This window comes from Rosa rugosa, chromosome 3 (assembly GCF_958449725.1).
Source record: "Rosa rugosa chromosome 3, drRosRugo1.1, whole genome shotgun sequence".
Lineage (NCBI taxonomy): Eukaryota > Viridiplantae > Streptophyta > Magnoliopsida > Rosales > Rosaceae > Rosa > Rosa rugosa.
Window position 1 is genome coordinate 51,879,775 of NC_084822.1, and position 25,763 is coordinate 51,905,537.

Below are 25,763 nucleotides of genomic sequence, written 5' to 3' on the forward strand. Positions count from 1 at the left end.
CTTCTGAGATTGCCAACCTAAGATGAAATGCTAGCACCTATTTAACCTCAAATTTGTGCGAGCCGACGTCGCAGAGCGCGAAGACCGAGTCGGCCACGAGGATCGGGCTGCGGGGCTTGGACGGAAGATTGGAAGAGAATTTGAGCCAGTGGTTGCCGGCGCCGGCGGAGAAGTAAAGCGCGGCGAGCTAGGTAAGGACCATGACGCGGGTGGCGGAGTCAACGAGGACGGAGCCGTGCCTTGACCAGGCGGAGCCGAGCTGAGGTAAGGTGAGGAAGCGGTGGGTGAGAGGGTTGCAGACGACAAGGGACTTGGTGGAGTCGCGGGAGTCAGCCCAGAGGTAGAGGAGGCCGGAGGAGGAGGCGACGGGGTGGGGGGAGCGGAAGGGGAGGAAATCGAGGGGGAAGCGGAGCCAGCAGTGGAGGTCGATGTTTGAGGTTGGTACTTGCTCTCTCTCACTCCACCATGAGGGTGTGGAGTTTAGTCGAGGATGTGGAGGTGGTCGAGGGTGTGAGCAGAGATTCATGGTGGCCGGCCGGTGTTCATGGTGGCTGGGAATATGTGTGTGAGAGAGAGAGAGAGAGCTCCTCTCTCTGTTTCAGATGTGAGTGAGAGAGAGAGCGAGAGAGAGAAGAGAGAGAAAATAAGAGAAAAAAAAAAATAGAAATTAGATTAAATACGAAATGTCCATTATGCCCTTCCTGTGGGACCTCATTGTCTGCTCCAGCTCAGCAGACAATGACGTCACATTTGGGGCCGGATTCAAATTTTGGACGAGGTTGATGCAATTCGAGAGATCAGGGATGAGTTTGATTAAAAAAAAAGATGAGGGACCAAACTGATGTTTGGCCTAAAGTCTGAGGGACTAAACTGAATTTAATCCTAATTATTATTACAAATTGAGTGTTTTCTTTGCTAATTTCCTATATGCTTTCGGCTGGCACACTCGTCAAAATCAAGGAAGGACACGTAACAAAAGAAAAAGTATTTTCAGTAGTTCGAGTGAAACGCAAGATGCATTTGGGGTTACTGTTGAACCCAAACAGGATTTGCCGACGCAATGACAAAAGATGTCTTTTTAATATTTGGCTTAGTTTGGGATTGCTGTGCTGTGAGAGGAATCACTTTCGAACTTGCTGTGAGAGGAATCAGCTGAGGTGTTTGGTAAACTGTTTTTAAAAGTGTTGTGAGAATGAAAAGCAATTTGTAGGTGTTTGATAAGTTGCAAGGCAAAAGTGCTTTGGCTGGGTATAATTACCAAAATGGGCATACATATTCTGTCTGACTTCTTATAATCCGTGGATTCTCGTGAATTCTACATAATCCACAGATTTTTTTTTTTTTTTTTTTTTAGGGCAACGGAAGACTAATCCATTGATCGAAATCATGACGACCTCACTCGGTTAAGCATGAAGGGTACAAGCACCCCTCATATTACAATGCAAGCTCACGAAGATTACTAAATCCAAAAGAAATCCATACTTGAAAACTAAAATCCAAAAGGAACTGCTGAAAAAGAAAATGCAGAATTGAAAAAAACTCCCTAATCCTACACTGCCCAAAAATGAAACCAATGTCCTGAACATCTTGACGCCTAAGACCCTTTTGGTGTACGTCGCGACATTCAACACACCCACAGCAACATTCTAGGAGCAGATGCAGGACAAAGAGCAGGACAGACCATCCCAAAAAGCCCAAACCCGACCCAAGTGTGAGAAAATAGGGGGAATTGGGCTATAGACCCAAGTCTCTAGACTACATCCCTGCAGCCCAGAAAGGCAGAGGCCCAAGGCCCACTACCCACACCCTACGTGCCTCACACCTAGACGCCGAATCTAGCCCTTCCGAGAAGCCGCCCGCCACCGCCAAATCAGTCCGGCGGCCTCCCCAGGCAGGAGACCGTGGCAGCCATCTCGCCGCCCACCAAAGCCTGTGCTAGCCGCTGATCCGAACGCCGAGCTCTAGGAGGAAAGCTCCGATCTCGCTCCTCCTCTAGTCCCGAAACCACGACCGATCTCATCTTCTAGTCCCGACACCGATTCACTCTGACTGGAAACCGATGATGCAGGAAGAGCCTCCCCCAGAAGCCTGATGCCGACCACGGCCGTCGACCACAACGCAGCCCGAAAGAACCAAAACCAGGCTCAACCACAACGCAACCCGAGATCGAAGTCTCGTCCTCCTTGGTCTGGAAAACGACGCCGGAGCGCCCTGCTGCAGATCGGAGCCAAGGGACGCCGTCGCACTGCTCACGAAACCTAGGTTTAGGTTTCGGAATCGCTACATAATCCACAGATTATTTTAACTCCATATGGATTTATACATATTTTAATCTATTGTATTAGTAAGATTTGTTTGGATTTTGATAAGTTATTTTCTTTTATGCCTAGAATCAAAATCAACTTTTGCACCACATTGGTGATTGGATATATCGTGCCTCTCTTAGAATTTGCTTTCCTAGCTAGCCTTGAAGATCCAATTATTATTTTTTACATTCCTGATTTCCCTTTCATAAAGCAAAGGACTTTACTTTCAGTTCAATCGATAAATTAAGCAGTCAATTTCTTCACCCACTTACCATGTGAGCAACTATTGTAGGTTCCACAAGTAACCATATGAAATTTTACTACAACAACATACATACATTGATATATTACTTTGATATAAGAAGTCAAATCCTTGTACTAATATTCGCAGCACACAAAAGTAAAGTTCCATATGAAAAAAAAGACAAACACATCCAAAGCATACATAAGTTGGAACGCAATGATCATATAGCATTAGCTGATGCTTAAAGGGAGCTTAGAAACAAGAAAGCAAATGATACTCGACGATAATAGGTTAATTTGAATGATACTGATAACCATGGTAACTGTCACAATGCCAATTTACTTTGATATGGAATTTATGTATGTACCATCATGTAATACGTGTAATAACTAGTTACGACTGAAAAGACCAGTAGACAGTATAGAGTTCCTAGGAATATTTGTTGTACTGCATGACCTGAGATTTGGTCAAAATTTCATGCTCTGTATCCACTGGCCTCGAAATATTTTGGTAGGATGAGTTAAATGTCTTTTTGGTAAGAAAAGAACAAGCTATAACAGTTGTAACTTGTAAGCTAGACTCCCAGGTCAAACAGAAGAAATTCATAATATGATGTACAAACAATATTATTGGCCCAAACTCGGAGTTTATCAGTGAATTCACCACAGTAACAAATGATTTCAGTCACACTAAGGACAACAGTGAGATGGAAGTGCATTTAAAAGAACTCATCAAGATATGAAGATAGCAAGTTTTGAGGAAACAAAACCCAAAAACAAAATTAGCAGGTGATTTCTTTAGCTTCTCTTCACTTCTCCTCCAGAACAAGGTATGTGTGTTCAGCTTCTGCAGTTCATCAGATGACATCTCAATTGCTTAATGTCTGACTGTTTGATTGGTTTTTGCATGAACATCTGAGCTCCTTCCCCCAAGCACCTATTTCATAATATTTATGACGTTAGCCTCAATGTAACAAAACAAAGACCAAAGGAAAGTGAGCATAATTCAACAACTATTAACAATATTTACTTCATGACTGGAACATGAAGATAAACATGTTCAGAAGACATAATCACCGCTGGAACATCCTTCATGACTGATGCATTTTTACCAAACTCAATTTTACATTTACATTTTTCCTTTTGTTTGCTTATACTATAGGATCAAACCCTAGCCTATCCTAATCCTAACCCACTTACCATGTTCCCTTTAAAAGGTCACAAATCTATTCAGAATCACCAACTATGGTCCAATACAAATCATCAAGAGCATTCTATAGCTTGTCATAAAGTAAGAGAACTAGAGACTATACACAAACAAAAGAGTGAAAATAGAGGCGTACATTGTTTATAGCATGAGATTAACAGAAACCAAACAGAATGAAAATAGTGTTCAGCTTTTGCAGAAAGAGAGCAATGTATGTTACCTTTGCAAGAGAAATTCTTGAGCAGCTTTTCGATAATACCCATTAATGCACAAGACTACAATACCAATTCCTTGTAAAAATCGAATCACTGTAGTACTAGAACATTCAACTCCTATATACATATGGAAGTGACATATTTTGCCTCCATCAATTTTGCTTTCCCTGGATCAAACTCCATGCCCTAATCCATGATCATCTTCATTCTATTTCACAACATATTCCATATAATCATCTTGCTTAACAACTCAACTTCTACTTGCCAAAAACAACCAACTTCTACTTCTGCATTTTAATACCTACCCACAAATTTCTCAGAAATCATTGTAACTGATAGTTGAATGCAAATGTAAAGTACAAAATTAACGAATACTATTCCAAATTAACGAATACTAAATACACACCCTCAACCGTATTGAATCTAACTCCATCTCCATCCAAACTTCTTTTTATGTGATTTCAGTTTTATCATAACTCTTCAAAATCCATTCATCAGATCCATTAAAAAACAGTCCACGAAAGTGAATTAAAAAACAACCCCAAAACCAAAACTCCCACAAATCCAAATTCAATAACCAACTACACAATAGACAGATACCTTGAAGACGCAGGAGAGATCGATCCGGGAATTGGCTTTTCAAGACGCCGGAGAGATCGATCGATCGATGCTTTGGGCTTGGGGCGTGGCGGAGGAGCGACGGCAACGGCTTTTCAAGACACAGGACAGATCGATCAATCGATGCTTTGGGCTTAGGGCGTGGCGGAGGAGCGACAGAATTGGCTTTTCAAGACGCCGGAGAGATCGATCGATCGATGCTTTGGGCTTGGGGCGTGGCGGAGGATCGATGGCAAGATGTGTTTTGAGGAGGAGACTGGGAAGAAACGTCGAGCATAACAAACCCTATCTGGGTCGACAGATAGAGAGGTCTTGAGGACATAAAAGGAAAAAACAGATAATTTCATTTAATGAGCTACTGTTCACTCCGTGTTTCTTCAGAAGCAGCTTCCCAAAGCTGGTAGATGGGTGCTTCTCAATTTCAGATTCTAGGAGAAGCAATTCGGACCAAAAGCCACTTCTAGATGATTTACCAAACAGCATAGGATAACCCCAAAAGCAGAAGCAGGTTCAAAAGCAGGTCCAAAATCAATCCCAAACTGGGCCTTAGTTGAGCCAATCTAGTGGTTCGACTGCCTGAAAGTCTGAAACACAAGGCTTTCTTGCTCCTTGATTCAAGTATGTGGATATGATCTTTGGGTTTAGGCCCATTAATTGGGCCTGCCAGGCTCAATCCACTAGCAGCCTGAATCCGCATATGAGGCTTTTGAACAATAGTTGTCCAGTCAAAATGGGGCTAAATTGGGCTCATTTTCATCGTAATCCACACTACTATTTGACCCCAAAAAAAAAAATCCACACTACTGTTGCACAACTCACTCATAATGATTACTCACGTGTAACACGCGCTAAAACGGAGCGTCAAACACCAAAATCGTAACGGAGGAGAAAACGGATAAACCAGAATTCAGAGTCGTACTCGCAGTGAGAAAAAAAAAAAAAAAATTTAATTAATTAAAAAAAAAAAACACCGAAGAGATTAAAATGAGTTATTGTCCCCCTTAAACTTATTTAACTTGTTACAGTCAAATTCGTAGTCGCTTCTTCAAAGTTCAAACTCTCTCTCAATTTCCGATGATTGGTTTCATTCGACCCTTCTGGTAAACCACCACCACTTCTCCTCCGCCGTCGCCGTCGCCGCACCGGAACCCGACCCGCATTTTTAGTTGATCCGCCATTCAATTTCTCACCCATGGGAGAGCAAACCCAGGCCCAAGCCCAAGCCCAGCCCCAGACTCAGGCTCAGACCGAACCACCTCAGTCTGAGACTCCTCAACCGCCGCCGCAGCATGACTCTATCGCCACCACCACAATCGCCGAACCAACTCCGACCGAACTCACCAATGCTCCGCCCCTAAGCTCCTCTCCCCCTTCCAAAATCCCCTTCCGCCCGCGGAAGATCCGGAAGCTCTCGCCCGACAGTTCAGACCCGAATCCATCTCAACAAACCGCCGCCGCGCCCGAAAACCCCAAGCCCAGGCCCACAAAGTCCAAGATCGTCCAGCCACGCGCCATCTCGGTTTCGAGAGCCGTCGGCCGACCTCTCCGGTGCGAAGGCGAGGTCGAATCGGCGATTCGGCATCTCCGAAACGCCGATCCGCTTCTGATTCCGTTGATCGACGCCCACCAACCACCGCAATTCGACAACTTCCACACTCCGTTCCTTGCCCTAACCCGTAGCATTCTCTACCAGCAACTCGCCTACAAGGCCGGCACGTCGATCTACACGCGCTTCATCCAGCTCTGCGGCGGCGAGGCCTGCGTCAATCCCGAGAGCGTGCTCGCCCAGAGCGCTATACAGCTCCGGCAAATCGGAATCTCCGGCCGGAAAGCCAGCTACCTCCATGACTTGGCCAGGAAGTACCAGAATGGAATTCTCTCTGATGCTGCCATTGTAAATATGGACGACAAGTCGTTGTTCACAATGCTGACCATGGTCAGTGGCATTGGCTCTTGGTCTGTCCACATGTTCATGATTTTCTCGCTGCACCGGCCCGACGTGCTTCCGGTGAATGACCTAGGGATTCGCAAAGGTGTTCAGCTCCTCTACGGGCTTGAGGAGTTGCCTCGGCCCTCACAGATGGAGCAGCTGTGTGACAAGTGGCGGCCTTATAGGTCAGTCGCAGCTTGGTATCTGTGGAGGTATGTTGAATCCAAGGGAGCTTCTTCTACGGCGGCGGCGGTTGCCGCCGGTGCTATAGCACCAATGCAGCAGCAACAGGAGGAGGAACAACAATCGCAGCACCCGCAGCATCCTCAGCAACAGCAGCTTATGGATTCGCTCAGCAGCCTAATTAATATTGGGTATAGCAACTCTCACCTAAATATTAAGTTCTTGATTTAGTTGCATTTCTATTGGTGTATCTATCATTGTTTTTTGTTGAAATGCCAAATGCCGTCATTGAAGTTAATTTAAACTTTTGAATTTTGCTGCTGCTTGTTTGTTAAATTAGTATCAGATAAATTTATGTTTGAAACGTTTGTTTATGGGACCGAACCTTGCACATTTCCATTAACTCATTAAGGATGTTATTTATTTGGTTTGGAGGAAGGTATCGTGTTTGTGTAGTTGGATAGTGGTGAATGTCAAAATGAATTGTCTTTAACTGCTTTTGTTCTCGCTGGAAAGCTTGCTTTTGATGTGTGAATCTCTGCTCTTACTGAAAAATGATATTCCCAAAGTTGACAGTTGTGCTGCTCCTTCTTTTAAGTGTCCTCTGTTATGGGAGTATGGTCTCTGCATGATTTTCCTAAGCATGCCTTTCCCTGTGGCCTTTGATATATTCCACTTATGTTGCATGGCCTTTGATATATTCTAATCGTTTGTTGCATGTGCTTATTGTACAAGTACTATGCTGCAATGTAAGCGGAAATTCTAAGTATCTTTATATTCTTTTGATGCTCACCCTTAGTGATCCCTGCATTTCTTTGTTTTGGATCTGGATACATGAGACTTGATAACGTACGTCTTTTTGTTGGGGTAGTAAAAGGGAGAAGGCAATGGAAATATAGCCACTTCTTATGTCTGTTGAAAAAGAACAGAGTCTCGACATGATATGTCAGATGTACCTTTGTGGATATAAGAACCACCTTTGGCCTTCTTTCCATGTGCAAAAAACATAAAAGGAAAAATTCGTCCATTGAAATAGAAGATAAACATTATTTGGTTCATCATATTAAGTGTATGAAGAAACTAAGCACTCTTTTACATTTTTTTAAACATGGGCATGGATTAATAAGCATCTGGATTATCTTTTTTGGTCATAAATGAAAATGTTAATACTATTGTCGTAGTTTCTTCGAATTTTTTATTTGCCTATGCACTCTCGCAACTCACCGGTTTCTGGCACATATGTTCCTATCTTAAACAGATTATAACCAGTCAATAGAAGATAACTATATAAATGTGCATCATGTTATATTGAAAGAAATTGGTATTGTTTGAATTATGTAAGAAAGAAGTTACCACTATAGCTAGCTCTCTTTTTCTTTACTGCTTGAATTCCTTACATACTTCTCAAATCAATTTCTTTAATTTCTTAATAGTTTGTTAACTTCGTCTTAGAATGCCAAGTATCATAGGTAAGTTTTCAATCTGTTTCTTTCTGCTTAGTTACTGGATACTCTTCCCAAGCGTTGAAGCAGGTAAATATCTTGTACTTTGCTCATAGGAGCATTTACTAGCCCAAAACATAAAACTGGCATATAACTATAAAAATGGGTATCATAAGGCGGGGCTGATCTATTTTAGGACCCAAAAAAGGGGTAACCTCTTTTGCATGTTTTACTTCTTTAGGCAATTCCATGTGTTTCAAATGTGATCCAGTTTGTTCTTGTGTCCATCTCCAATTTCCACTCAACCCAACTACAAACCCGCCTAAAAGATAATTACCTGATTGGTCTCTGTGTTTACCCGTTTAGCTGATTTCCTAGAATTCTCGTGTCTTTATCAGACAACCCAAGTGGTGATTTCTCTTTAGTTTATAGCGGAGCAGAGCAGTCAAAGAATAAATTAACCAAATTATTGTTCTAATTAAAGAATGGCTAGGCGTTTCCTATTTGGCTAATTTGGTTCTTGTGTTTATCTCTGCCAACTTTGTTACCTGATTGGTCCAGTTTTACCCATTTATCCAATTTTCCAAATCTCGTGTCTTTGTCGGACAACCCAAGTGACGATTTCTGTTTAGTTTCTATTTTTAGGGCTGAACAGAGCAGTCAATGAGTAAACAAACCAAATGATTGTTCAAGTTCTAGAATGGCTAGGCGTTTCCAGTTTGGCTAATTCGGTTCTTGTGTTTATCTCTGTTACTTAATCAGGTCAAGGAGAAAAGACTATCGCCATATGCCTCCCACGTGCGCGATATATCTTAAAATTGTTTGGAAGTGACTCTGTTAATTTAATGGAGATAAACACCAGGACCAAATTGGAAATAGTGGATAAACCACAGGGACCGAAAAGGTAACTAGCCCTAAAAAAAAAGCCGGGCTGGTCTAGTATAACCAACTAAGAAAACAAGGTTGCTTAGGCTTCGTGTAATTGTTGCCCACTTTTAGGATGCATGTAAATGGCATTTTATAAGAATGCAATGGTTTGTTATTTAGTTTAGTGGTAGCAACTGTGACACTGAAGCAGCTCCTAAGGTAAAACAAGACGTCTGTTGGTTTTTGTGATAACTTTTAACCGAGATATGGTATAGTTGTGTATGGGGGCTTGCCCTTAACTAATCCGGGGATCTTGAATTCTTGTTCTATGCTCATATTTGTCTAATTATGGGTCACTAAGTAATGATGCTTTATTGCATTCCCTTTTTGATCGAATGCAGTTTTTCCCTCACAAGATACATATAGACATATGTACAGCCTGAAGGGCTCAATATTTTTGTTTTGTAACAATATTCTATGTTATTATTTCCTTGTTCACTCAACAAATGTTCATCTAACCGATTAGTTGTTGTTAGCAGAGCCTGCGCTAAACCTTAGAGCTGTCCTGTTACTTTCATTACTGATTCTCTGTTTGGTGTTATAATATGTTCTGATAACCCATATTGGGATTGAATGATTTTGTATACTTTACTGGGTGTGAATAAAGACCTATTTTTTATCTTGATTCTCTCCTTATATATATATATATATATATATATATATATATATATAAATCCCTGGGAGTCTCATAATTTTGAGGAAGGTGGATGACACTTGCTTGAGTTGCCTCCGCCGTCCGGGCATAATAATATACCAATCTTTCAAAATTGATTCTCGAGTATTTTCTTTGTTAGATTTGAGTTTCTATAATTACTTGTTTGGTTCAATGGTTGGTAGCGGTCCATTTGATTGTGGTTATTTATGACATTGTTGCGGATAAGGAAAGTGTTATTTTGGCGATGAACATTGAAACCTTTTTACTGGATTACCATATTGGATGAGTTGATCTGTTGATTCTGCTCAGCTATGTTCCCTATACTGTAAATTATATTTTGAGCTATTTAGGAGATTTTGGTCTTCTTTGTTTATGGTAGGTGGTATAATGCATGCATTCTTGATGATTTATTCCTTTTACATGTCATGTGATACAGGGCCTGTACCTGGGGACCTTGATTGTGAGTGGAATCGTGAAGTTTGTCTGTTACTCATCTTCATCCATTTTGGATTGACGGAAGTACTTAAAAGAAGTGCGAGACTGATTCTCAGTGTGGAAATATGGTTTGCTGCTAAAAGTGCTGGCATTCAAGGCCTGTGAGGATGAGAGTACATTGAATATGTTCAGTAATTATGCATTTTGATTAATAAATACTGTCTATGATCTAGGTTTGCTGGTCTTTAGTTTGAAAGATATTTGGTTTTAAGTTGTCGTATAGCACTTACTATAGACTGCAATACTTTGCTGCCTTTGCCTTTAGGTCCAGCATAAAAAGCAGAAAAGCATTTTCCATCTAGATGTATGTGGTATGGCACTCTTGGTGATTGTGGTTTAAATCTAAATCACATTTACCTGATTTTGATTGCCCTTAGTACCCGACATGACCTTTGTGCATTTATGTTTATGTGTACTTTTAGACATTTATTTTCGACGGATACGCTTTAAAGATTGTTTTGCACTCTTCCTGGGTGTATGTACTATATTTGGCTTTTCAGCTTGGCATAATTGCAAAGATGTTTAGGTCCTGGTTTTTTAATGCAAACATTGTAAAACGAATCAATTTCCTGGGTATGATATTTGCTCATCAAATTCTACTCTTCAAATAATGCAAAAGGAAATCCACCTTACCAATGTCCAATGATGAGCAGGCTAGTGTGGGCTTGGTAGAAGATGAAGAAAATAATTAACTCTTGGGATTGGTTGCAACCATGAAAATTAGAGAGATAAATTTTCTTTAAAAAGGTGTGCTATAGTTCCCAAACTTTATGAAAAAATTTGGTCAGGAGCAAGGACTCCTACAACGCAATGGGAATATGTTGCATGAAGTTTCGAGGACGTGCATGATTTTTTTATATTGAGTAAAAGAATACTAAAGTACTTGAATAATACTTAAGAAAAAAAAATTTGCCGACGACATGTTCATTAGTAAGAATTTTTTATTCTTGAAAACTATTTGCCGATGAACATTTATGGGAATTATTCTACCACTACACTATTTTTTGAAAACCCATTGCTGATGAGTCATTCGTTGGAAAAGGTTATTCTGCACTGTATTTATAATAATAATAAAAAAAAAATTAATGGTAATCCAAGCGGAGGAAAGAACTTACATTTGCTTTGGGGGTGCCACGAGTGGCCTAGGCTTCTTGGTCATGATAGCAATCACCGATTCAGTTAGCAGAAAACCCATCGGCTTTTTATCGTTCTCTTTATCGGACCAGTGGTCCTATCTGTTGGAAAACTTGATTGAAAGCTATAATTGACACAAAGTGGCTACTGAATGACTTCGATATATTATTCATTGACTGAGGGGAATATAAATAGCAATACATAAAACAAACTTCTCAGAAAAAACTGGAATCCTAATCTCTCAAGTAAACAAACCCGTCTACTGTTGAGATACTCCTAAAGACCAGGTAAACTGCTATTGACTAGATAAACTCCAGTTGACTAGAACAACTAGTACTTATTCAAATAACAAATCAACAAATAATAAACAAACTAACCAACAAACATCCCCCCTTAAACTGATGCCTTAAATTTCTTTAAGTATCAGTTTACATAGAAAGCTCCAGCAACCTTCATCTGCTCCATTGCCAACCACTTCTTTCCTTGAACATACACCCAGTAGACCTCGGAGTTTTACAAACACAGCTGACCTAAGAGGCTTGGTCAGTATGTCTGCAAACTGATCTTCCGTTTTGCAATGAACCATATCAATCACACCAACCTTGCACAAATCACGCAAGAAGTGGTATCTAACATCTATATGCTTGCTCCTTCCATGAAAAACCAGATTCTTTGAGAGCTTGATTGCAGATATGTTGTCGCAATAAATTGTCGTTGGACCTTGTTGCTCATAACTCAACTCCTCAAGTAACTTCCTCAGCCAAATGGCCTGACTAGCACAAGCTGTTGCTGCGACAAACTCAGCCTCCGTAGTTGATAGGGTCACAATTGGCTGTTTCTTTGAAGCCCATGAAATTGGTCCTGACCCCATCATAAAAACATAAGCAGATGTGCTTCTTCTATCATTAACATCACCAGCATAATCACTATCTGTGAATCCAACAAGCTCTGACTTTTCTCCCCTCTTATAAAGAACACCAAAATCAAATGTACCTTTTACATAGCGCAAGATTCTTTTTGCAGCAGAGAGATGTTGCTCTGTTGGACGTTCCATAAACCTGCTAATGAGACTTACTGAAAGCATGATATCAGGCCTTGTGGCTGTAAGATACATCAGACTTCCAACAATTTGCTTAAAGAACGTGCTACCAACTTTCTTGCCATCAGGATCCATAGTCAACTTCAGTCCCGGTTCTGCTGGGATTGCAATTGCATTACAATCCTTCATCTCAAATTTCTCCAAAACCTCCAGAGCATACTTTCTTTGTGTGATGAAAATTCCAGCCGATGATTGTAGTACTTCTATACCAAGAAAATAGTGCAATCTTCCCAGATCAGTCATCTCGAACTCAGCCATCATAGAGTTCTTAAATTCAGCGAACATATCATCATCATTGCCTGTATAGATGAGGTCATCTACATACAAACAAACCACCAAAAACTTTCCTGCAATTCCAGATTTAATGTAGAGCGTATGCTCATATGGACACCTTTGAAAGCCAGCATTAGAAAAGTAGGTATCTATACGACTATACCAAGCACGTGGTGCTTGTTTTAGACCATATAGAGCCTTCTTTAACCTATATACCTTCTCCTCACTTCCCTTTTTCACATAACCAAGGGGTTGATCAATATATACCTGCTCTTGAAGATCTCCATGCAGAAAAGCTGATTTCACATCAAGTTGGTAAATAGGCCATGAGTGTTGTGCAGCCATCGAAATCACAAGTCGAATGGTATCCATCCTAGCCACTGGAGCAAACACTTCCTTATAATCCACTCCAAACTTCTGTTTGTACCCTTTTGCAACCAACCGTGCCTTATGTTTGTCCACTGCACCCTTTTCATTGAGCTTGGTTTTATACACCCATTTCACACCAATTGTTTTCTGCCCTTTCGGAAGGTCCGTCAGCTCCCAGGTATCATTCTTCTCTATAGCTTTGATTTCTGAATCCATGGCTTTCTGCCACTTAGGTTCCTTCACTGCTTCTTCAAATGCTATAGGGTCACAGTCTGCAAATAAGGCAAAATGAGCAGCAGTATCATCATCAGACAACTCACCTCCACTTTCATAATCCATCATCCATGCCGGCCTCTTTCTTGTGCGTTGAATTCTTGTACTAGATGGATCTGTTGACTGGCCTTCATTTTGATTATTAGCAGATGAATCTTCATTAGATAATTGCAGCTGCTGGTTTGACTCTCTCTCAGTTTCTTCTTCATCAGGGGACACAGAAACTTGCTGCGGCTCCATTTCATTCCATTCCCATGAGTTTTCTTCATCAAACACCACATCACGACTGATAGTTAACTTGTTGGTAGCAGGATCGAACAACCTGTACGCCTTAGATTCCTCACTGACTCCAAGGAAGACACATTTCAAACCTTTGTCATCAAGCTTTTGTCTCTTCTCATCTGGAACATGTGCATAAGCTAGGCAACCGAAGACTTTGAAATGATCAACAGATGGTTTGTTCCCAGTCCAAGCTTCTTCTGGTGTCTTATCTTTAACAGCAAGAGTGGGGCTTCTATTCAGAACATGAACACTCCAATTAACTGCTTCTGCCCAAAAACTCTTTGGAATATTTCTTTTCACCAACATGCTTCGCACCATGTTCAAAACTGTGCGATTTTTCCTCTCTGATACACCATTTTGCTGTGGTGAGTATGCCGCTGTAAGTTGTCTTCGTATTCCATGCATTGCACAAAAGTTTGCAAAATCATGTGAGTTATACTCACCACCACGGTCTGTACGAAGTATCTTAATGGTCTTCCCAGAAGCATTCTCAACTGAGGCTTTAAATCTTTTAAACATAGAAAGAGCTTCTGATTTATGTTGCAAGAAATAAACCCAAGTCTTTCTACTACAGTCATCAATAAAAGTAATGAAATACCTCTTATTGCTGTTTGATGATGGACTGATCGGTCCGCATATATCAGAGTGGACCAGCTGCAACACATCCTTAGCCCTCCATGCATTCCCTCTTGGAAAGGAATCTCGATGTTGCTTCCCAATAACACATTCTTCACAAATTCTTGATGGACAAATGATTTTAGGAAGGCCTCTCACCATATGTTTCTGCTGCAAGGTCTTTAAGCCATTGAAATGCAAGTGTCCATAGCGAAGATGCCATAACCAAGTTGCGTCATCCACCTTTGTACTAAAGCAACTTTGAATATCATTCACAATATGTAATGGAAACAACCGGTTACCAGTCATGTTGACTTGTGCAATTAAACCTCTTACTGGATGTTGAATGCGACAGCAGCCTCTTTGCATGATGACAGTGTACCCTTTTTCTTGCAACTGACCCAAACTTATCAGATTGCTTGTTAACTCTGGAACATAAAATACATCACATATTTTGATAATGTGATCACCAATTTTCAGCTTGATATTTCCCTTCCCCATGACAGATATTCTAGAATTGTTTCCAAGCTTCACAGTCTCATTAAATGACTCATCCAATTCAGAAAATAAAGACTTGTTACCGCACATATGGTTGCTGCAGCCAGAGTCCAGGTACCACAAGTTCGACTTTGCCTCCTTATCATGATAGGCCATCAACAAGGTTTCTTCTTCTTTCTCTTCTTTCTCAGCAAAGTGGGACTTCTCTCCTCTGTCATAGCGCAAATTAGCAGTACATTCAGACTTAAAATGACCATACCCATGACAGCGGTAGCACTCAATGTTGGACTTGTCAAAACCTCCTCTACCTCTGCCACTGCCATCCCGGTTGCCTCTACCTCCTCTTCCTGTCCATGCACCTCGACCTCTGCCCCTTGAGAATTCACCATTAGCTGCAACCTTCAAAGCAGCCTGCTCCGCTTCAGTACTCCGATTGAGTTTTTGCTCATGAACAAGCAACGAACTCTGCAACTCATCAACTGACAGCTCATCTATATCCTTGGATTCTTCAATGGAGCAGACTATGTAGTTAAATTTCTCAGTCATAGAACGGAGAATTTTCTCCACTATGGTGACATCTTGCATCCGGTCACCATGTATCCGCATCTTGTTGGCAATTGACATAGTCCTTGAAAAGTAATCTGAAACAGACTCACCATGTTTCATTTCAAGAGTCTCAAACTCTCTACGAAGTGCCTGGAGTTGCGAACGCTTAACCCTTGCATTCCCTTGGTACTTTTTCTTCATTGAATCCCATATTTGCTTAGATGTGTCCTTCACCAGAATGGTCTCAAGGACAGAACGATCAATTGCTTGGAATAGGTAATTCTTTACCTTGAGATCCTTCAGCTTCAGCTCTTCCAATGTTCTCCTCTGTGCAGCCGTCATCACCTCTCCGGCAGGGGGTTCTGCGATTCCGGTTTCAACGAGGCTCCAATACTCCTTTGACCTCAAAAAATTCTCCATTAGCATACTCCAATGATCATAGTGACCATCGAAGCGAGGGATGGAAGGTTGTAAATAGTTGTTGTCTGCTGACATACTTGCTGCTGCAAGTCACAAAGCTTCTGCTTTCTTTACCTCAGGCCCAGTGGGGGCTCTGATACCACAATGTTGGAAAACTTGATTGAAAGCTATAATTGACACAAAGTGGCTACTGAATGACTTCGATATATTATTCATTGACTGAGGGGAATATAAATAGCAATACATAAAACAAACTTCTCAGAAAAAACTGGAATCCTAATCTCTCAAGTAAACAAACCCGTCTACTGTTGAGATACTCCTAAAGACCAGGTAAACTGCTATTGACTAGATAAACTCCAGTTGACTAGAACAACTAGTACTTATTCAAATAACAAATCAACAAATAATAAACAAACTAACCAACAAACACTATCTATACAAAACCCTCAAGTCCGTAACTATCCTTGTTAGCCTATCTATAAATAAGCAGAATGGTAATTTTTATTGAGAGTTACCAAAAAAAAAAAAATACAGTAACCGTAACCCTAAGATCTACAATCTTTTTCTCTCTTCCGGAAAATTATTACATGGCCCTGGACTACATAACCATGGCCTAACCGACGGCTCCTTGTATGTTTTGTAATTTTGCTACAAACATTTTTTTTATAGTATTCAGTTGTTTATTTATTTCATATAGTATGTTCCTTATATGAAATTAAATCATGTTTGTTTGTTTGTTTGTTTGTTTTTTTTTTTTTTTGAGGGGCAAGACGACAGTAGAGCCTTTACACACCCACGCATGCAGTGTATCCCAGCATTGCCAGACTAATCACTGCACCGCAGACGCATGATGTTTGTAACACATCATATTTGTTAACAGCGGCGGGGCTGTTGGCTTTGGTTGTGCAATTATAAAGCAGTGTAATATGGAATTCTATGAATGAGGTGGCTTAACAGTTTGTGACGTATATTTCGAAAGGGATGAAAAACCAAAACATCTCCAATGTCCCTCTCCAAGTATTCTCTATTGTATTCGGGTCTTGTTGAGGCCAAAATGAGGCAACGATCCCAGCACAACCTTGAGTACAGTAGAGAATATATATCTAGATTGATACATTGAAGATCTTTTGTCTTTTGATCCCTCTCAAAAGTTGTGAAAACAGTTTAGTTTTACATGAATGTGTTTTTGGAAGATAATATATATATATATATATATATATATATATATATATATATATATATATATATATATATATATAGAACTTTTCTCACGTAAGGATATCCTTACCTAAGCTTAGGTATGGATTTCTAGTTTTTGGCTACTTTTTGATCACATATTCACATCTTAACCGTTCAGTTTTTAGGTCCTAATGTATAGATCATTTCTGCAAAATTTCAGCCAAATTAATGATGGTTAAAGCATTCAAAACTGCAAATTACAACAATGTACACGAACGGTTCCGGTTCGACAGATTCGATTCGTTCGTGTAAATTGCAGTTTTGGATGTCTTAACGATCATCAATTTGGTTGAAATTTTGCAGAAATAATCTATACATTAGGACCTAAAAACTAAATATATAGCGGAGTTTGACTTCATTAGGTGTTGCTTCTATCACTGGTAGCGAACAAAAAAGATGTCATGCGTTTGAGGAACAAAGAATTTTGTAAGTTGGGTTTCACATTATTGATAGAAATTCCATGCATCATCCTTAATCCAAAAAGTAAGCTAGCTAGCTATTATTTTACTGCAGCGTAACTTATATTCAGACCTACTTCTGACAAATACGAATGTTACAGCTACTCAATCTCTTTACTCTAATCTAACTTATGATTTGTTGTTGCAACAGCAAAAGCTACAGGAGCTTAATTAGAACCCACTGCACCCTCAGCAACTTACAGCAGCTTATGGATTCACTCAGTAGCATTATTAATATCAATCTGTGTGTGTGTGTATATATATATACCATGTATTCTCATCAGATTGGTGCTTAAATGTTTGTTTTTACTTAATCACATATGACGGTGGAGGATTTTATAGATTTGTTGCCCACCAATCTATGGATTTTTTCGAATTAGTGCTAGAGTACGCGCGGTTAAGATTAGGATCAGTATATACATTGTCATATTTGACACTGAACCAGCTACATGATAATCAGTCTTATTGCACGTTCAAGCAATGTAGTGCACAGATAGGGGCATTAGCCTGTCGAAATCATTTATCAATTGCTTAGGTGTCCATCAAGACAAACCCTACTCCATATAGTGAGAATGCTAGATTGCTAGATAAGTACCTACTCATAATTGGGAGTTTAATTTCAATTTGATCTTTATCCATCAAAGTGAATTCGGTTCCTGGATTTGTTCGTATAATTTTTATTCTACTCTTCTAGGTCAATTAAGAATCAAGAATCAAATGTTGGAACCTCATGGGTAAGGATAAGGTAATGGAATTGATAGAGAAATTCATAGACCTAGCTAGGTAGGATATATAGGAGAATTGCAATCATCGCCAACAAACCCAACAACACTGTCTTCGAGCTGCAGCGTACCAGCCAAACCATTAAACAGAGAGATAAAAGATATGTTTCAGTATCACGCATGCGGCTTCTTTTTCATAATAATGTCTTCAATCATGTAATTTATTTCTAATATACATTCCCGGAAGCCACCAAAACGTTAATCCTAATGTTCCTTTTTATGGTATAAAAACCCACCGAAATTTATATTAAGGCGGCAGGATTAATGTAATCATATAATTATAATGGGCATATAATATGTAGTTATCAGTTCACAAACAGCTTTGGATATCCATCGACTGCTACAAAACAGAATATCCACATCAACAATGCTACTCTGCGACAATTTTCTCATTTGCAGGTTAAAACTAAACTGGGATATTCTCATGAATATTACTTATTCTCATTTCTAGTTTCTGTAGCTGACCTAAATATAGCATTTGGCTATTAATCTATTATCCAAATTTTAAACTATAAAATGGTCCATATGTTTACTCCCTTAGCATGCATATTGAAACCCTAGCTAAAACCATGAACTACGAGAACTACGACCCTTCCTTCCCTGACCAACCAGTAGTCGATCTCTACCTACCCTTATGGGCAAACCTTCCCGCCTTCCGGTACAAACCAGCCTTCATCTGGGTCGAAGATGACTCACCCGATCCAAAATGTGATCATAGCTCAACATCCCTCACATATTCTCAGCTCAATGAGTCAGTACAACACATTTCACATCATTTGCTATACACTCAACCACTTCAAAGACGTGACACTGTCATCATCCTATGCTCGCCAGGGCTTGAACTGGTTGAGATCATCTTCGCTAGCCAAAGAGCCGGCCTTTTGGCCGTGCCCATTTCCCCACCTGACCTTTCCTCCCCTAAACAAAACTACCACCACCTTGTCAGAGTCCTCTCCCAAACAAATCCCAAGGCCGCCATAGCTCACCCCTCTTACATCAGAGCCGTCCGTAACTTCATATCATTATCCTCCAATACAAAACTCGTGCACATGTTGGAGAATCTCCACTGGATATCCACTGATGATATCAAAACTACCGGAGCTAGACACTTGAATTTACAGTTCAGCCCTTCGCCTTACGAGGGCTGCACACCTGACGAGCTGTATTTGATTCAGTACACGTCAGGCACGATCGGGATCCCAAAGCCGGTCCTTGTCACCTCCGGCTCGGCAGCTCACAACGTTAGAACCGCAAGGAAATCCTACGACCTTCACCCAAACAGTGTGATCGTGTCGTGGCTACCTCAGTACCATGATTGCGGTCTTATGTTCTTGTTGTTGACCATTGTCTCCGGTGCGACGTGTGTTTTGACTTCGCCGAGGGCATTTGTCAAGAGGCCTAGAATTTGGCTCGAGCTTATAACAAACTTCAGCGCCACTTGCACTCCTGTTCCGTCGTTCACGCTGCCGCTGGTGGTGAAACGCGGCGGGGTTAAAAAGGGAACTTCCCCTATAAACTTGTGGAGCATGAAAAACCTGATTCTTATAAACGAGCCAATTTATAAAGACGCGGTGGATGAGTTTGTGGATATGTTTGGACCTTATGGGCTCAGCCCATCGTCTATTTCTCCATCTTACGGCCTAGCAGAGAACTGCACTTTTGTTTCAACTGCATGGAGATACAACTCTTCTAACGTTCCATCTCACAACAAGCTCTTGCCTAGTGCAAGGCTGGGGTATTCCAGAGAAGACGACGTCGTAAAGGAGGACATGGATATTGTCGTGGTGAACGAAGAGACGTGCGATGCCGTTGAGGATGGGATTGAAGGAGAGATTTGGGTTTCGTCTCCTAGTAATGCTTCTGGCTACTTGGGACACCCGTCCCTAACTCGTGAGGTGTATCACGGTAGACTTAGAAACAAGGTGACTTGCTGTTATGTACGGACGGGCGATAGAGGAGTCGTCAAAGGAGAAGAAAGGTTTCTTTACGTGACGGGACGGTGTGTGGACGTGATCAAACTCCAAAACGACCGGGAAATACATCCTCATTACATTGAAACGGCAGCTCAGAATAGTAGTCCGGAGTTTATCAGAGCGGGTTGTTTGGCTGCGTTGAAGATCGAGAACACGGTTGTGGTGGTTGCGGAGATGCAGAGGAGTGATCAGAATGATGTTAGGGTTTTGAGGAGGATATGTCAAGGGATAAGGGAGGGTGTGGTAAAGGAGGAGGGAGTTGAAGTTGGAGTGGTGGTTCTTGTTAAAAGTGGGGGCGTGCCCAAAACGACGTCGGGCAAAATACAACGATGGGCAGCTAAGGATACGCTTGTTGGAGGCAAAATGAGCGTTTTGATGGAGATGGGGTTCGGGGTTCATTATGCTTTTTCAACTTTTGGGAGGAGATCGCTTGATGAGGGAAGTAGTAAGGGTAAAAGTGAAGAGAGAAAGAGTGGAGGACAAAAGGTAGAAGTCAGAGATCAAGAAATCTCTTTCTCATTCTCGAGTGCTACAACTCGTCCCCCCTTGCTCTCTCTTTTGTGAAGAGCTACCCTATACCTTTGGTGGAAAGATGAACAAAATTTGTGATAAAAGATTGATGAATTGTCCCGTTCATCGATCGAGTATTAATTATTAAATAGTTCATAGTGTTTTGAATAAACTAGCTCGATCGAGAGTGTATAACTTAGTTATGGACTTATGGATAATGTGTGTATTGATGTATTGGTAAAGGCTTACATAGTAATGAAAAATCTACGTACGCAGCGCAACGTACTCTATATTTGTAAAAGATCTAACAACATATTATTTCTGTCAAGATATAAAATATGGTTATGTTTATATAGAAAATTAGGAAAAACTACATTCATACATTTAATGCATGTTGACGGCCACAACTAATGTTATTTGTACAAGAATGACATTAGCTCGTAATTAAGTGAGTTGCATTTGTCTCATATAAGAATCGGTTTGAAGTCATATTATGCACTTGTGGTTTCCGAGTTGAAGAAATTCAAAATTTAAAACTTTAAAATACTTTTGAGCATATCTAGCGGTTCAAAAAACTAATAAACTGGTCATTACACATTACTTTGAACCCATAAAAAAGTTGCAGCCTACATTGGCTAAAAACCAACATATGCGAGGGCTGCAAATCCTGCAATGCAGCCGCTTAAGGACTTCATCTAAAGTAAGAGGCCTCAATTTCAAATAAGTCTCGATACATTACATATTAAACAAATTTTTACCACAAACAGTACATGAACTATATATCAAGCCGGTGCATCAACTTCATACCTTATCACACACTCTAGACCTAGCCTGTAGTACCTCCAAGAACTTCATTTTTCTTAAATTTTAATTTAGGCCTAGTAAAATTCATGCATTAACCAATCTTACATGTTAAGCAGGTTGTCAATTTCCTTTTTCGTTTTTATTTTTTGGTTTGTAGTATTTGCTGAGATAAAAGTCCATAAAACTGAATTTAATTATGGAGTTGAATTCCGTGGCGTAATATATGGTAGTATAGTAGCACGGGTGTAGATAAGTGTTTCCCTTTTGATCGTTGAAGCTGGCTGGGCTGTCCTGCACAATTAGTGAACAGTATACTGTAGACACCAACAAGTACCAAGACGTGGAAAGAGAGAGACAAACAAATTAGCCATCGATTGCCTCACAGAAAGCTCTTCCCTTCCTACCTTGCTTAGGGGCAAGCGTGGTTTCTCTGTTTCTGTCTCAGACTCACTCAGACTCAGACTCTCACCCAAAAAAAAAAAAAAAAACAAAAAAAATTTCAGAGGCCGCAGTGCCGCACGTTAGCGTGAGAGAGAAAGGGTCTGAATGGTCTGATGCAGCAGCATATGACTGTGCGAGGAAGACGACAAGTCCATCACTATGGACCATCACCAACACTATAGTAGCTTTTCACTTTTACCCATCCATCTCATCATCCCTTTCTTGTTCTCTTGCGCGCGGATTCGGGATTACAGGATCAGCTTGACGGCCATGATTACGCATTGATGGGGATTAACGGCAGGGCTACACTAATTAAGTTTTATTGTTATTTTTATAATAACCGCTAACTGAATCGAACCAATCACACTAATTTTTAATCCAACTGAAATAAGCTAGGAATTTTTTGGATCGGTACGATTTGGTTTGAGCTAATTTTTAACCACTTTAGTTTAGTTCGGTGCATTTTTTTAACTTTTAATGTCAACATATCGATCGGTTTAGTTCTTTCGAGCTAAATTTTCACTATTTCAACTAATTCGATGCGGTTCATCAGTTTTGAGTGTCAAAAACATCACCGTCACTAGTAATATGGATCTAATTGACGAAACAAGAGTGATTGTCACAGACTATAATTAGATATTGAGAGTTTTATAGTATGAATGAATTCGGTCCATTCGGTTCAATTTTTAGATACTAAGCTGCTCACTGAATGTATAATATCGACTTTTTCCATTTAGAGCGAACACTAACCGGTAGTCTAGCCAATTTGAACTAGAGTTCTGAAAACAGATCATCAAGTTTGGTTATGGTTAAAGTTTTGACATTTCGATTCAATTTAATGCTGTAGTTTGTGAATTTTTAGTTAAAAATAAAAAAGATGACTCGTAATTCTAATTAGTAGTGTGTGTTTAATTAAGGAAAGGAAACAAAAACAAGAGTGATTACGAGGAAGCATAAGAAAGCAAATGCTACGTCGCATCAAAGGCCATGAGGCTAGGTGTGTAGTACTGGAAATATGCATCTTTGGGTGATGCTGAGGGGGAAGTGTGTTGAGATAAGAAATGGAAAAATGGGGCAATAATGAAGGGTGGGGGATGGGACCCACAAGTGGCAGGGCGTGGGAGAGGTCTGAACATGACGTTGTCGGTTTGTTTTGTAATCTGCAAACTTGCAATCAGAAGAAAGCAATAGTACCTCCTTCCTACCCCTCTCGGCCCCTTAATCTCTCTCTCTCTCTCTCTCTCTCCTAGTTTTCCATTGCAGCACTTTGAGGGGACTCGTCTTTCTTAACAACTCTCTCTCTTATCCTTCTCGCTCTGGCCTCACCACAAGCAACCAACCTGTCTCTTGTTGGAGCCCCAGAAGCACACACCAAAAATTCAACCCCAACCCCAACCCCATCTCTCTCTCTCTGCTCTCTCTGCTTAAGGCCTTAAGCTGTTGATTTTTGAGATGGAGGCCATTAGATGATGTTAAAGCCACTGCTAGCTGTTGCATGAGGTTCTCTCTCTCTCTTTAATTTTTCTCAAAAAGCTGTGAGTTGGGTACCCATTTTGCTGTTCATTCTTATTTCTCATCCTGCGTTTCCATTAATCCTAACTGTGCAGAAATAACGGAATGGGTTTTAATGGGTTTAGCTAGCTTTTTAGCTTCTTTTTGTCCTCCTTTACCTGAAAAAATATAACTTCTTCAGTTTCCTTCTCTTTATTATTATTATTATTATTATTTCTTTTTTTTAGAGAAGCCCAATAAAGCACAAGATCCCAGCTATTTTAGCTAGATTTGCGATGCTTTTTTAACAGCTTTCCGTATTAATTAACTGAGATTTTAGAATCCCTAAAAATATATATATATATATATATATATATATATATATATATATATATATCATATGGATTTTAGAACGCAAGACAATGAAATGAGGACGTCAGGCTCTGCTTTGAGCTATGGTGGCACTCATTTAACGAAGGAATCATCGGGAGGTGGAGAAAAAAGAAGACTTGGAAATATTCACAATGGCACTCCTACTGCCCTCTCTGCTTTCACTGCTACTCACCAAACCCTAGACCACCATCACCCTCTTCAACCTCACCATGTTCAACCAGTGCCACTAACAACCAGAGATCTAGATCCAGATCGAGTCGGCTCCACTGCAGTTGCACCCAGTGGTGGTGTTTTGTCGGGTGGGCCCAAGTCCAAGACACCATCGTCGACATCCACAACCAGCAACGTCCGCTACCGAGAATGTCTCAAGAACCACGCAGCCAACATCGGCGGTAATGTGTTCGACGGGTGCGGAGAGTTCATGCCTTGCGGCGAGGAAGGAACCCTCGAAGCTCTGAAATGCGCGGCTTGTGATTGCCACAGGAACTTCCACCGTAAGGAGGTGGACGGCGAGACGACGCCGTTCGGGCCCGGCTCCAGATCAAGAAGCATAATGCTGAGCCCTCTCCAGCTCCCTCCGCCGCTTCCGTCTCCGTCCTCGGCTCTCCACCACCACCGCCACCAGAAATTCTCGATTGTTCAACCCATGAGCGTGGCTTTCGGTGGGGGAGGAGGGGGGACGGAGTCTTCGAGTGAGGATCTGAACGTTTTCGACAATGGGGATGGAGTAGGAGGAGGGGTGGTGCCGCCCTTTAGCTTGTCGAAGAAGCGGTTCAGGACCAAGTTCACGGCGGAGCAGAAGGTGAAGATGGTGGAGTTTGCGGAGCGAGTCGGGTGGAGAATTCAGAAGCAGGATGAGGAGGATGTGGAGAAGTTTTGTGATGAGGTGGGAGTGAAGAGGCAGGTGCTGAGGGTATGGATGCACAATAACAAGAACACAGTGAAGAAGATGCAGCATGACCATGACATCACCACCACCACAAGTCAGCTGGCATTGGAGAATGTTGAAGCTCATGAAGAACCAGGTCAAGAAGGAGGAGGGACAGACACATAATCAAGGGGGCTTGATGAAAGTGAGTTAGCTGAGACTGGTTTGTATAAAATGGACTGATGGAGAGGCCTTATTGCTAGCTAGCTAGATTGATCAGATGCATGATGATTATTCTTCTTCTTCTTCTTCATTGGAACTGGAAACCTTGTTATTGATGGCTTTTAGAGCTGGTAGTAGTACTATTATTCAGCTGCTTTAATTAGTTATTAGTTAGTTATCTTTTAACAGAATCCTGTATTAGGTTAAATTTTTCATGCCATTGAATGATGCTGTTCAACGTATGTGTGGAACCTGCATTTTCCTTTTCTGTGATACTCTGGTCTCTACTTTTTCTGGTGGTCTCCATGCACTTCAATTTAGGGAAGGAAGTCAAATGTGTTGAAATAATGTATGAATGGCCCTTCCATTGAATTTTAGAGGTCCATCGGTAGGGCTGTAAATAGGCTCGATACAACACGTATTCAACTAGTATTCGGCTTCGATTTTAGCTCGTTCCGCTCGTAAGATAAATGAGCCGAGCTTGAGCTCAATAATAAGCTCGACAAAATAACGAGCCGAACTTGAACAATAATATATTCGGCTCGTCTAACTCGTGAGTAGCTCGAGTTTGTTAAAACTCAACGTGTAGTAAAATTCGACTCATAAAAATTTATAATATAAATAAAAATATAATTTTCTAATCTCCAATCTTTAATTTCTTTTTATTATCTTCTTTTTCAATTGGAAAAGAATTTGAGCATTTAAGTATAACATATTTACAATAAAGTCAAAAGGGATTTGTGTGATGGTTAGTCATCAAATTTGGATTATTATTTTAAATTTACTTTCTTCCTTTTTTTGTTTTTTTTTTTTTAATTTAAAGTCAAATGAGAAAAGACAAGCCTGTTCAAA

The 25,763-nt window shown here is 40.7% G+C and overlaps 3 protein-coding genes and 1 long non-coding RNA gene across 4 annotated transcripts; 3 read left to right on the top strand and 1 right to left on the bottom strand.

The window, feature by feature from the left end:
- Window positions 1-3,151: 3,151 nt before the first annotated feature.
- On the bottom strand, window positions 3,152-5,091 carry LOC133740665 (uncharacterized). Its single transcript, XR_009861365.1, has 2 exons — window positions 4,572-5,091; window positions 3,152-3,486 (listed from the first exon to the last, which is right to left on the bottom strand). It is a non-coding gene; the product is annotated as an uncharacterized LOC133740665 (long non-coding RNA).
- Window positions 5,092-5,596: 505 nt separating this feature from the next.
- LOC133738260 (uncharacterized) lies at window positions 5,597-10,706 on the top strand. Its single transcript, XM_062165757.1, has 2 exons — window positions 5,597-6,893; window positions 10,163-10,706. Exons 1-2 carry the CDS (start codon window positions 5,782-5,784, stop codon window positions 10,182-10,184), a joined length of 1,134 nt encoding a protein of 377 aa, XP_062021741.1. The 5' UTR covers window positions 5,597-5,781; the 3' UTR covers window positions 10,185-10,706.
- An 8,044-nt stretch (window positions 10,707-18,750) lies between these two features.
- On the top strand, window positions 18,751-20,982 carry LOC133740682 (uncharacterized). The gene has a single exon (XM_062168629.1). The coding sequence runs from the start codon at window positions 18,752-18,754 to the stop codon at window positions 20,744-20,746; it is 1,995 nt and encodes a 664-aa protein (XP_062024613.1). The 5' UTR covers window position 18,751; the 3' UTR covers window positions 20,747-20,982.
- A 2,151-nt stretch (window positions 20,983-23,133) lies between these two features.
- Window positions 23,134-25,179, top strand: LOC133740683 (zinc-finger homeodomain protein 5). Its single transcript, XM_062168630.1, has one exon. The coding sequence runs from the start codon at window positions 23,829-23,831 to the stop codon at window positions 24,873-24,875; it is 1,047 nt and encodes a 348-aa protein (XP_062024614.1). The 5' UTR covers window positions 23,134-23,828; the 3' UTR covers window positions 24,876-25,179.
- Window positions 25,180-25,763: the final 584 nt, after the last annotated feature.